Here is a 12,443-nt window from a genome sequence, read left to right as displayed (position 1 = left end):
TCCAAGGTAGTATCACTACGGAAGTAGATTGCCCAACCTTCCTTCCAAGGAGTGGCTGGTAGGTTTGAACTGCCAGCCTTCTGGTTAGCAGTCAAGTGCCCTAGGCACTATGCTACCAGAGCTCTTATATATATGTAAAATAATCTTTTTACGTAATTAAAACCACATTAATGCATGGTTTTATTGCCATATATATATATATCACTGACATTTTCTCATGTTGTTACTCTTTGAAAATAGGAATTTTTAATGGCTTTTTTTATTAGATGACTGTACCATAATTTAACTATTCCTGCTGTAAGACACTTCATTTCTTCTCAGTAGTTCTCTATTAAGTAGTACTGACATGAACAGCTTTGATACTTAACTTTTATCCACATCTGTGAACCTCTGATTTTTGTGTCAGAATGGATTCCTAAAACTATTAGGTTAAAGGGTTGTGCTGTTATCCAAAAGAAAATTAGTCACTTTTATATTCCCTTACTAGCCAAGGTCTTGTTACTCATACCAAAAGATCGTATAGGACTATGCAAATTAGATGTTTATGGGCCGCCAAGGTCATTGGACACTTTGCTGCTAATGCACATAAGGTTCATGGTACCTTGTATGGTGGGACCATGCAAATAAGGTGTATGGACCCCTAAGCAGCAGATTGGTCACTTTTGTGGTCCCACTAGGCTTAAAATTAGACATCCCAGAGGCAGACAGTAGAGACCAGACTACCACAAGAAGGGACAGGAGTGGGGGGCATCCTTTGGACCTAGAGACCCTGCACTGGGAACCTCCTCGAGCTAGGAGCCAGCTATAATACTGGAGACAGCAAGAAGCAGTGTCAGAGAAATGGAGGCAGCAAAATCTGGAGACTAGCAGGAGATGTCCCTGCCAGCCTACAGAAGAGGAGAGCTGAGCACCTTAGGGTCAAACCTTACCGGCAAAGTGGGGTTCCTCTGGGCTCTTAGAGTTGTAACTAAAAACCTTTGTAACACTTGCCTGAGCAGGGCAGAGGCTGGGCTGGCCCAAGAAGCTTGAGGAACCAAGGGCCAGAGAAAGGTCTGCCTGCAGGGACAGCTGAGAAGAGGCTGTCCTGATCGAAGAATTGTATCCTGTGTCATTTCTGATTCTGAATTGTAATTTATTTCCCTAATAAATTCCATAATCATGAGTATTGTCTGTGAGTTCTGTGTGGTCATTGCGGTGAATTATCAAACCCAGCAGAGAAGTGTAGAGAGTCCCACAGGAGAAATGGCTGGTGTCAGAATTGGTAAAGAATAATTTTTAAAAAAAAGTTGGAGAGAAGAGATATGTCTGACCTCTGCTTCATAAGAAATTGCCTTGGCCTGTTAATGCTGGTAATGATTCTCTCTCCTCTCCATTATGAAATTAGAGGAGGTCAGATGCCTCGTGACACAATTTTATAAGGGTATAATAAAAATTAAGTATTGTGATATGTTTGGTCAAATTACAACCTCTTTAACATCATATGGACGAATGTCCTTCTTTGTGTCTTAGAAACTCTCTTTGGACTTAGGAACCACCCCAGTCTAGTATTATCTCCTCTCTATCTTACCTTAAATACATCTGCAAAGACCCTATTTCCCAATAAAGTCACATTCTGAGGTTCCAGATGGATGTGAATCTTTGAGGAGCACTTTCATCCCACTACACCCTGCAACTTCATTAGCAAGCATTAGTGGAAAGAGAATGAAACTAGAAGTCAAGAGACTTGGTTCTGCCACTAACCAGCTCTGTAACCTTGGGAAGCCTTCATTTCTCAGATGAAGAGGTTGATCAGTGATTTTTCAAGATCCCCGCTTGTCCTAAAGTCCAGATTAAATGTTACAGAGTCATATGCATAGTTGATTTCTGATTCTGTGCCACTTAATTTCTCTCTGTCCCCTGATTGTTTCTCCAGGGTGTTTTAAGGTATGTATCTATAGTGACTAGTCTTAGAAGGGACTTTGACATCTTTGGATAAAATGTAGAATATCACTTTTCTGGCCTTTAAGTGACCTGAGGATGTTCCTTAGGCTTTTATTGATTAACAAAAGCTATTTACTCTACTTGGATAAAGTTTTCCCTTTTCGGTCACCTCTACATCCACCTTATTCTTTAAAAAAAGAAGAAGTAAGAAATTGTTTTGTTTATTCCTAAGGATATAGATGCTCTCAAATAGAAGAGGGGACATTTAGGTTCCAAAGTGTGTTAGGAAATGTTGTCTTCTGTAAAAGTGGGCTTGTCTTGCCCACTGCCCAGGAATTTTACTTAGTAAGGAAGCAAGGCACACTGAATTGTAAGTAGTAGGCAATGTCTGACAATCCTGAACCTTATTTTGGGTAACTAAAGCAGAGATGTTTAAAAATCTTCTCAGCAGAGATTGTTCACATAAAAACACAGAAGAAAATTTTTATTTGTATGGCATTATTATCCCTTCCTTAAATAATCAGTCTTTTCTATATGCTCACCAGGACACAAAAGGAGGAAATCTCTGGCTGCAATTTTAAATGAATTTTAAATGAATGTGCTTCAAGGACATTTCCATTTGTTATAGCTTATGGTTTCTCATCTCATGTAAATTATTTTTCCACTTTTCATTTTAATTCTTTGCTATCATTGTCTGGCAAAATGATCATTTGGTTTCTTTCTATGAAGCTACTCACTGATCATTCAGCTGACAGTGTCCTTTGTCTATAAAAGTATAGTGTCCCCAGGATTTATTTTTATCACTTTTTTATTGCTACCTGCAGATTTCTACTGAGATCTTATTCCTTATTTTTGTCTTAGAAATGTCTAGGGCTATAAAATTCTTATAAGGGACAGAAGTGTGATTTGAGCTCCAGAATTCCATTTCAAAAACAGGTCCCTTTAAAGTCTTGAACAGCCAAGTTCTTCTACAACTTTTCTACATTATAATAATAGAAACATCCATTGCTTTGAAATAGTCTAAAGGTTAAAGTGTTTGAAGGTGAATAATAAGTGATACGTCCTGTTCCTAGAGCTGTCTTGAATGAGTTATTTTTACCATTCCAAATGTCTCTTGAATCTCTCCTATCCTGTCCATCTGGTTCCTCATCCTGCTACCACCCTTCTCCTCAGGTGTTGCTACAGCTTCCAAACTGACTTTGGCCCTACAAAAACAAGTTTGGTCATGTAATAACCAAAACCAAACTCACTGCCATCTAGTCTATTCTGACTCATAGTGATGACCCCCTTTGGGTTTCCGAGGCAGTATATCTTTGTGGAAGTAGATCACCTAGTCTTCCTTTCACAGAGTGGCTGGTGGGTTTGAACCACCAACCTTCTGGTTAGCAGTCAAATGCCTTAGGCACTATGCCACCAGAGTTCCTTTGATCATGTAATATTCCTGCTTAAAAACCTTGGCTCCTACATGCTTGAAAAGTTAACTCCAAACTCTGTCTTACACCTTAAAATCTGAACCCAGATAAGCATTTCTATGATAGTAACTATGGTAACTTTCATTACCTCTTTCTTTGATGCTTCATTTTTCTAAGCAATCACCCATTTCCTCTTTTACAAAGCACATGTGAAAAAGACTTAAGATTTAACTTGACGTTAAGTTTAGTACTAGCCTATAATAGGATGTGGTCTTAGAGTGATCATATAATTTATTGTTCAAAATGAGATGCTTTGGGGGAATGAAAGGGCTTTGCTAATAATCTGAGATCACAATGTTTTCTCAAGCAAACCAGGATATATGTTCACCCTGTATATAACCCCTGTAGTTCAATCACATTGCATTCCTAGTTGCCTTCCTTTCTCCAAGTACATCTTAGATTTTTATGTCTTTGTATGTTTGCCTTTATTGTTTCCTTTGCCTTTCTTTTTCCAGTGTCTGGAATCTGTGCATCCTTCAGAATTCTGCCCAACTCTGAGCTTTCCCAAATCAGCCCTTCCATAGAGATCTCTCTCTACCCTGAATTTACCTAACATGCTGCCTATGTGTTTAATTTGCAGTTAGATATTCTGGTTTGTCACAGTTATGTTACTATTTTGACTGTTGTTTATCCTTTTATTGTTTAGCTTTTTCATCTCTTCCTTCTCACCTGAACCATAAGTTCTTAAAACCAGTGCCCGTACTTTGAACTCAAGTACAAGTACAGTGACTTAACACATAGTTAATATATATCTGTTGAATATTCCTTGACCTACTTTTATCTTTTCTAGAAATTCTACCGTTTTGCATCAATATTGTGTATCCCCACAAAAAAGCTTTAATTACAAGTTTTGCAATGAAAAATTTTGAAGCTAGCTTGTAACATTTTAGACTTAGCTATTTACCATGAGGCATCTTAAGATATGTCATTTTACCAGTTTTGATTATGCTCTATATCTTGAAATAATTTTTCTCAAATGCTGAGACATTTCAGAAACAGAAAAAGATGAAAGTGACCCCATGAACCCACCCTGACCTCATCAGTGCTTACAATCCAATGTACACATTTCTAGCTAAAGATTACATTCTATTGTTGTTGTTATGTGCCGTCAAGTCAGACTCGACTCATAGCGACCCCTCCTTGGGTTTCCGAGGCAGTATCACTACAGAAGTAGACTGCCCAACCTTCCTTCTGAGGAGTGGCTGGTGGGTTTGAACTGCCAGCTTTCTGGTCAGCAGTCAAGTGCCTTAGGCACTATGCTACCAGAGCTCCTGATTACATTCTAGTGATAATATTTTTAAAAGGTATGCATTGGGGGTGGGTGGGGACTCTGGCAGCATAGTGCCTAAGGCACTTGACTGCTGACCAGAAAGCTGGCAGTTCAAACCCACCAGCCACTCCTCGGGAGGAAGATGGGGCAATCTACTTTCGTAGTGATACTGCCTCAGAAACCCATGGAGGGGTTGCTATGAGTCAGGTCCGACTCGATGGCACATAACAACAACAGCATGAATTTTTTTTTAATTATAAAAATAGTATGTCTTTAACAAGAAAGAAAGGATTAATTACCAATCTTAGAGATGTAAAACTATATTGACTCAATGCTTTTTCATTGTTGCTGTTGAAGGCTTTGTTTTGTTTTGGTGTTAATTTGGAAAAAGTTACTGATTTTTTATTTGCTCTGATCTTTATTTTATATAGTTAGATCCTGAAAATATACATTAAAAATAATAACTCAGTAAGAAAAAGAACCATATTGCAAATTCTAATTTAGTTAAGGTTGTATGTCAGCTTGGCTGGGCTGTGATTTTGAATGGCAGCTGAATATATTTATTCTCCACAATGAGATTGTAATCACCTCCTTTATGGAATCTGCTATGAGTGCCTAATCAGTTGAAAGGTGTTGCCATTGGGGTGTAGCCTGCTTCAGTATATATATGGCAAAGTTTTGAGAAAGCTCTAGCTTTTTGGTACATCTGGATCCTGGGCTTGGCTGAGTTCCTGGACTTAACCCAGCATCCTGCCACATTGCCTGCTAGTGTTGGGATTTTGCCATTTTACCTGCAAACCTTGGGTTCATCAGCCTCAGCAGCCCAGTAGCTGCCTGAGTTAGTTAGGAGATGCCCCAGATCCACTGGGCCTAGAACAAGAGGCAGGGCTGAAGCAGCTGTTACTTTTCTAAAGTACATATCAGAGTGTATCTCTGCATGGCTTTAAAAATCTCTCAAACCAAACCAAACTCACTGCCATGATTTTTTAACACATGAAAAATTACAAAGATGAATAAAGTAAATGTTTTAAATCTCCTCCCACTAGGTCCCTTGCCTTATAGAGAAGTATCAATATTAACAGCCTGATGTGGACCCTACTAGCTTCAATCCATACAAATTTATGTACATATAGACAGATTTTTTTTTTTTTTTTTAATTCCAAACTGGTATTTTCACATTATTCTGAGTGATTCTCACTTAGGAGTATGCCCTAACCATTCCTCCAAGTCATTGAATAAAGCTTTAACTTATTTTCCTAAACATTTTTGAGAAAAGATTGAAGTTGTCCAGGATTTTGTTTTACTTGGATCCACAATCAGTGCCCATGGAAAAGCAGTCAGGAAATCAGACAGTATACTGCGTTGGGCAAATCTGCTACAAAAGACCTCTTTAAGATGTTTAAGGGCAAAGATGTCACTATGAACACTAAGGTGCACCTTACCAAAGCCATGGCATTTTCAGTGGCCTCATATGCATATGAGAGCTGGACAGTGGATAAACACAATTGCAGAATTAATGCATTTGAATTGTGCTGTTGGCAAAGAATTTTGAATGTACCATGAGCTGCCAGTAGAAGGAACAAATCTGTCTTAAAGAAAGTATTGCCAGAATGCTCCTTAGACTGGCCAGACTTCACCTCTCATACTTTGGTCATGTTGTCAGAAAGGACCAGTCCCTGGAGAAGGATATCATGCTGTGTAAAGCAGAAGGTCAGCAAAAAAGGGCAAGACCCTCAACAAGATGGATTGATACAGTGGCTGCGGTGATGGGCTCAAGCATAGCAATGACTGAGAATGGTGCAGGACCAGGCAGTGTTTCGTTCTGTTGTATTAGGGTCATTAATTGTGGGACCTAACAATAACAACAACAACACACATTTTTTAAATAGTTGTGTTTAAATATATAAAGTATGTACCATGGTTTGTTCTACCATTCTCCTGTTGATGAAGAGTGAATTTATTTCCAGTTTTTGCCACTACAAACAATATGACCCCCCCCAAAAAAAAAATTCTTACTGTTATTAGTGCTTCAGATAGCATAACTCTCTGACTTCAATCAACCACACATATCAAAAAATAACTTTTATACTGATGACATCTTTTATTGAGGAAAATCAGTGTCTAGACCTGTGTCGTTTGATACACTATTTATCCTCTAGTCACCTATAGGAGCTCTGGTGGCATAGTGCCTAAGGCATTTGACTGCTAACCAGAAGTCTGGCAGTTCAAATGCACCAGCTACTCCTTGGAAGGAAGATTTGGCAAGCTCCTTACATAGTAATACTGCCTAGGAAACCCAAGGAGGGGTCACTATGAGTCAGATCCAACTCAACGGCAGTGAGTTTAGTTTTTTGTTTTTAGTCACATATAGCTATTTAAATTTAAATTAAACAAAATTAAAAGTTCTGTTCTTCAGTCACACTGATGGTCAGTTACCACGTTAGTAGTGGCTACTGTATTGGGCAGCACAGAATTGACTGTTTCCATCATCACAGAAAGTTGTATTGCATGGCCTGGTCTAGATACTCTTAATATTACATCTTAAAAGAAGAACATATTTTTCAGTGGGCTGGTGTTTTAATGATAGTACGTTAAAAATAAATAAATAAAAACTTAATCTTTATTGGTTGCCTCTGCAGTTACTTCAATGAGAATCAATACCCAGATGAAGCAAAGAGAGAAGAAATTGCAAATGCTTGCAATGCAGTTATACAGAAGCCAGGTAAGTCAGTGAGCACAACTTTGCTGTTTGGTGGAGCCCTCAGTTACAAATCAGCTTTCAGGACACTAAATCTTATCTTACTTTTCCCAACTTGGTGCTCTCAGCTCAATTTGTGCCATCCTTCTGCCATAATTACTGCCATTTTCTGTTCAGACAGTACTTCTCCAGGATATTGTTAAGGTATTCAAAATCAAATGCTTACTAGAAACTTTGCAGGCAGTGACCCTGCATAGGATGTGAGACTTTGGGATTAGTTTTTCAAACAATGTGTAGATTTCTTTTTTTCAGAAATACAATACAAAGAAATCAATTCCATCATGTAAAAGTTTAAAATATTTAAGCAAGATTTATTAATAGAGAAATTGAGATATGTTTTTCCACATTTGTTGTAAATTATACAGTTCTGTAATTTTGTTTGGGGAAGGAATTATTTTTGGATTTGGCTTCTATCTCCTTTCTACATTGTGATGAATTCTGCTTATTTAGGAAAAACTTGGGAGAATTCCATTTTGAAGCCCTTCCTGTTGTTTCTATGCATGTCAACAGAGCCACTTAAACAATTTATTTGTGTTTTTCCATGTGCTAAAATATTCCACATTTTACAGTTTTTATTACCAGAAACCATTCTCAGTTAAGAGGATTCATTGATCTCCATCTGTCTGGTTATTTCAATGGACAAAGAGTAATTGGTCCTCCCTTAGCTAACAACTAGACTTCTAGCAATCTAGACAAATTCAGCTCCAACTACACATAAGTAAGAAAGCATCTGCATCCTTAACTTCATCCCTAAAGCCAGATTGAAATGTTCCTGGAAAACACTCTACCTCTGTAGTCCAGGCAAGTTTGTTCTCTGGTTTCCTAGCTCACTATGGATTAAAAGGAGGAAAATAAAAAAGGGCAGGGCAGGGAGAAGTAGTCTAGGTGGGTCATAGTGCTATCAAGTTAAGAAGGGACATTTGACAGCAAGGAAGATAATAAATCTGAATTACAAACTGAATTCTGCCATCTAGCATAGTTGGTTTGTGTAGTCCAACATTGTTAGGACAGTGAATGATCATAGTGACCTGTAGTCTTCAAGAAAACAAGTGCAATAGTTTCTTTTGTAAGATGGCAGGAAACATTTCATATAAGGCCTGAAAATGTAAGTAAATTTCAATTATTTGGAAATACCATATTCATCTAGGATGATGCTAGTTAAAGACTCCTTGATACCGTAACAGGAACTTTGATCTGGCACCCTAGTAGACTAGACTGACTTAGTGAAATTCCTTGATAAAGTGTATGGCTTTCTAAATCGAAGCATGTTAATGTTACTAGTTTTTATCTTTAAATTCATATGTGTTTATTCACTCAATAACATTAGAATTTGTAATGGTACTAGGTAATGCTAAAAAATAAAAGTCTTCTACAAATGTTCTAGCATTAAATGTGATCAAAAACATCTTAAAAGAAATATTATCCCTTGAAACTTGTTCATTGTTGAGTCCCAGATATAGATTATCTGAAGTTTGTTGCATGCATTCACAGGCAAAAAGCTGTCAGATCTGGAACGAGTTACCTCCCTAAAAGTATATAATTGGTTTGCTAACAGACGAAAGGAGATCAAGAGGAGAGCCAATATCGGTAATGTATCAGAGGCTGCTTTCTCCTTTTGAAACCTTTATAAACATTGTACTTCTTTTAAGAGTGCAGTTTAGAAACTGTAGGTCTAAATGATCCTAGCATTCAAATTTAACAAGAATTGTCATTTTACTTCATTGTATTTGTAATAATCCAGACTTATATTTATACTGTATGTGTTATAGTAATAATGGCACTGTTATTTATAAAAGTCATTGCTCTTAATATTTGCAAATATGAGATTAGACATGGCCCCTGGCATATACACTAAAGACACTTACAGGATCTTGGGAGAGGGAGTAGGATACTCTAAACTTCTGTGTTATTATTAGGCTATAACTGAGATACTAGGAAGTATCTAATAGTATCAGAATAAAGAGACTGTATAGACAGTGAACACAGTAAAAGGCACTAGATTAAAGCATTTAAAGAATTTGAATTGTTTAGATTAGGGTGGAAATTGGTTTTGAGCTACTAAAACTGCATATTATAAAATGACTATACTTCCTGTTCATATTTACAGTTCTCAAATGCCTTATAGACCCTCAAGATTGGAAAGCTATTTAATTAGCTAACAAATACTACATCAGCCATCTCACAGTCAGCTTCTCAAATTTTATATTCATAACATTGGGGGCTCTAAAATGGCAGATGTATATCTCCCCTGACGTGTGTGCAGTTGAATTTCATCCATGTGAAGTTTAAAAAAAATAAGAAGTATTGGAGTCTAGGTTCTTGTTTAATTACACTCCGATTTGCTCAACACAAAACTTAATTTGGTGTTTCAGCCATTATAGTAATGTAACAGATAATTTAGGGATCTATTTGCTTTTTTCGAAGAAGCAGCAATCCTGGAGAGTCATGGGATAGATGTACAGAGTCCTGGAGGCCATTCCAACAGTGATGACGTCGATGGAAATGATTACTCAGAGCAGGTGAGCAGTAGAATAGCGGTTCTTGGTTACAGAGCGGATGGGACAGTGTGACAACTCAGGCCTGTGGGTATGTTTTGTACGGGGTGGGGGAGGAGAAACAATTTAACGTCGCTCCACTCGGCTCATGTGTCTAGTTAGATTTTCATGTAATTTGAAGGGAATGTGGTAAGATTCAGTTGTCCTGTTGAATTTGTGAGAAATCGTTATTCACCCACATGGATTTATTGTCATACAACAGGATACTTGGCAAGTACGCAATGGGGAGGAGGAGGAGGGAAGAAGTTCAGAGGGAGGCAGAGAAGCAGAGAAGGTAGAAGAAGAGAGGAGGATCTGATCCAAACAAGCAAGTTACACCATTCACCACACACACACTCAATGTTTGAGAAATACTAGGGGCAACTGGGTAGCTATAATCCATGCCTAACATGTACCAATGCAGGACGCAATGGCAAGTCCCACCCACTATGACGCCATTGCAGTAGGAACCCTCGTGCCAAGATGAGTGGTTCTTCCAGAGTCTCCCTGGCACGTTGACACAAATCCTTTCATCAGTGCAAAACCTGCATGTCTTCCCATCTCACCATGATGTGCTCTTCATTGCTTGGAAAACACGTATTTAATTGTAGCCACTGCATGGAATAATTCAGAACTAAGAATGTAGGAATTTTCCCTCCACATAGCTATTGTCAAATTTCATGAAAATTTTTATAGGATTTCAAATTCGTTTCCATTTGGAATATGACAAGAATATGTGGCCTTTTCACCCAGCAGAACTTTTGCTCTTTCTCAGGTGTTTGTTTACACCTTTTCTTTGCTGCTCAGCCAGCTTATAAATATAGTCCATTATCTTCCAGTCTGTAGTTTCCCCTATTTCTTCTTTCTACCATCTGTTCTAAAGACTGCTGCATTTCTACTCTGATCCTTTTTAAATTCTAAAGACTATTCCATGAGAATGAGAATGAAACATTGATATCTATACTTCCCAAGAGTTACTTTTTTTCTTTTTTTGGACTTCAAATCATAGCTCAGGCCTTTCACACAAGAGCATGTCCTGTAAGTCTTTTTAGTTGGAAACATTCTCATGATTTTTCAGTCACCTCTATAGATGGCTCATGCCCATGTTGTTACAGATGCTGTAAAATCATCTCAGGCTTTTTTCCCTAAGGGCCTTACTCTTTCAAAGTTCTTTGATACACAGTTCCCCTAAAGATGTGACAGGTGAGAAACTTATCCCTTATTTGTAACACCATCTTTAGTCTCTGACATACATCCCAAAATGCCAGTTTCCTTTCACAGCTTTATTTTTTAACACATTGCACTTGTACATGGAAGGAGTACTTCACACTCCCTGCTAAATAAAATACCTGCCACTTTCATTACACAGCTGCCTTTACAGCAGGAGAATTCCACACTTCTTCCATATCCATTTCAGGCAGTTACACTTTTGGCCTATCATAATTGAAAAATCTTTTTTTTTTGCAGAAATGCATTTTTCTCTAAGATAGTGGGCATTTGGTCTGCAAAATGTTGGTCTGTGGTTTTAAACCTTGTTTAGTTTTCTCAGTTCAGTAGAAACATACCCTGAATTCTAATAATCCGATTAAAAGAATACCAGTCTGGAAGTTAATAATTCACTTCCATGACCTTCAAAAATTAGTTCTATATTTGTTTCAAACCGAAAGATCAAAATTTTTGGTTTTATATCAGTCAGTCCAGGTTTGAGCACCATCACCAGCAGTCTTTCTTATAGAAAGAATAAAATTCCCAGTAAAGAAAAAATACATAGTTGAATCATAAAAATGTCAACGCTGTGGATCTGGAACTGCCTCTGTCCATTCAGTGTCTACTTAAATACAGGTCACCTCTGCTCTGTCCTGAGACCCTCCCCTACTGTGTTTCCTCCTGTGAATGCTCTGCCTCCCTGTGCCCCAGCATGTTTCTGTGAGCCAGAGAATTTTACCAATCTGCTAATAACACTTTGTTTCTTATTTCTGCACATGTAGGATGACAGCACTAGCCATAGTGACCACCAAGACCCCATCTCATTAGCTGTGGAAATGGCGGCAGTCAACCACACTATCTTGGCATTGGCCCGACAAGGGGCCAACGAAATCAAGACAGAGGCCCTGGATGACGACTGATCAGGGAGGATTAAACACAAGATGTTAACTTAGTTTTAGATGTAGCACCTTAGCAGACTTTCCTCGGTCCTTAACATGTGTTCTTACAGTATAACTTTGCAGTTTCTTGTATGTCAGTTAGCCGTTAGGGTCTTGTTCTGTGAAGATGGCATGGTGCCCTCAGCCTTTGCATATACTCTCTCAGTATTAATTCCCAGTAAATAATAACCAACCAGCCAACCAACCAACCAACCAAACTTCTCTCTCCCAGCCCCTGAGGCTAGAAATTCTTGCTGCTCTGTCTTAGCATTCCAAGAAAGTGCTTCCGGGTATTTAGATAACCCTCAGTTCTCAAATGTTAGGCTACGTGTAAAATCTTGAATA

General features: G+C 38.2%; 1 protein-coding gene across 1 annotated transcript in view; it reads left to right on the top strand.

Annotated features, from left to right (window-relative positions):
• HMBOX1 (homeobox containing 1) overlaps positions 1-12,080 on the top strand; it is a 162,712-nt gene extending 150,632 nt beyond the window's left edge. The window contains exons 6-10 of the mRNA XM_042780670.1: positions 7,302-7,384; positions 8,912-9,007; positions 9,845-9,939; positions 10,178-10,249; positions 11,943-12,080. Coding sequence (XP_042636604.1) covers positions 7,302-7,384; positions 8,912-9,007; positions 9,845-9,939; positions 10,178-10,249; positions 11,943-12,080 — 484 coding nt within the window. The remainder of the gene's footprint in view (positions 1-7,301; positions 7,385-8,911; positions 9,008-9,844; positions 9,940-10,177; positions 10,250-11,942) is intronic.
• The last annotated feature ends 363 nt before the right edge of the window (positions 12,081-12,443 follow it).

Source organism: Orycteropus afer, unplaced genomic scaffold (genome assembly GCF_000298275.1).
Source record: "Orycteropus afer afer isolate SDZICR_OR568_19922 unplaced genomic scaffold, OryAfe1.0 scaffold00053, whole genome shotgun sequence".
In the NCBI taxonomy this organism is placed as follows: Eukaryota; Metazoa; Chordata; class Mammalia; order Tubulidentata; family Orycteropodidae; genus Orycteropus; species Orycteropus afer.
The sequence above is the reverse complement of the archived record's forward strand: the minus strand, read 5'-3'. Positions and strand labels throughout refer to the sequence as shown.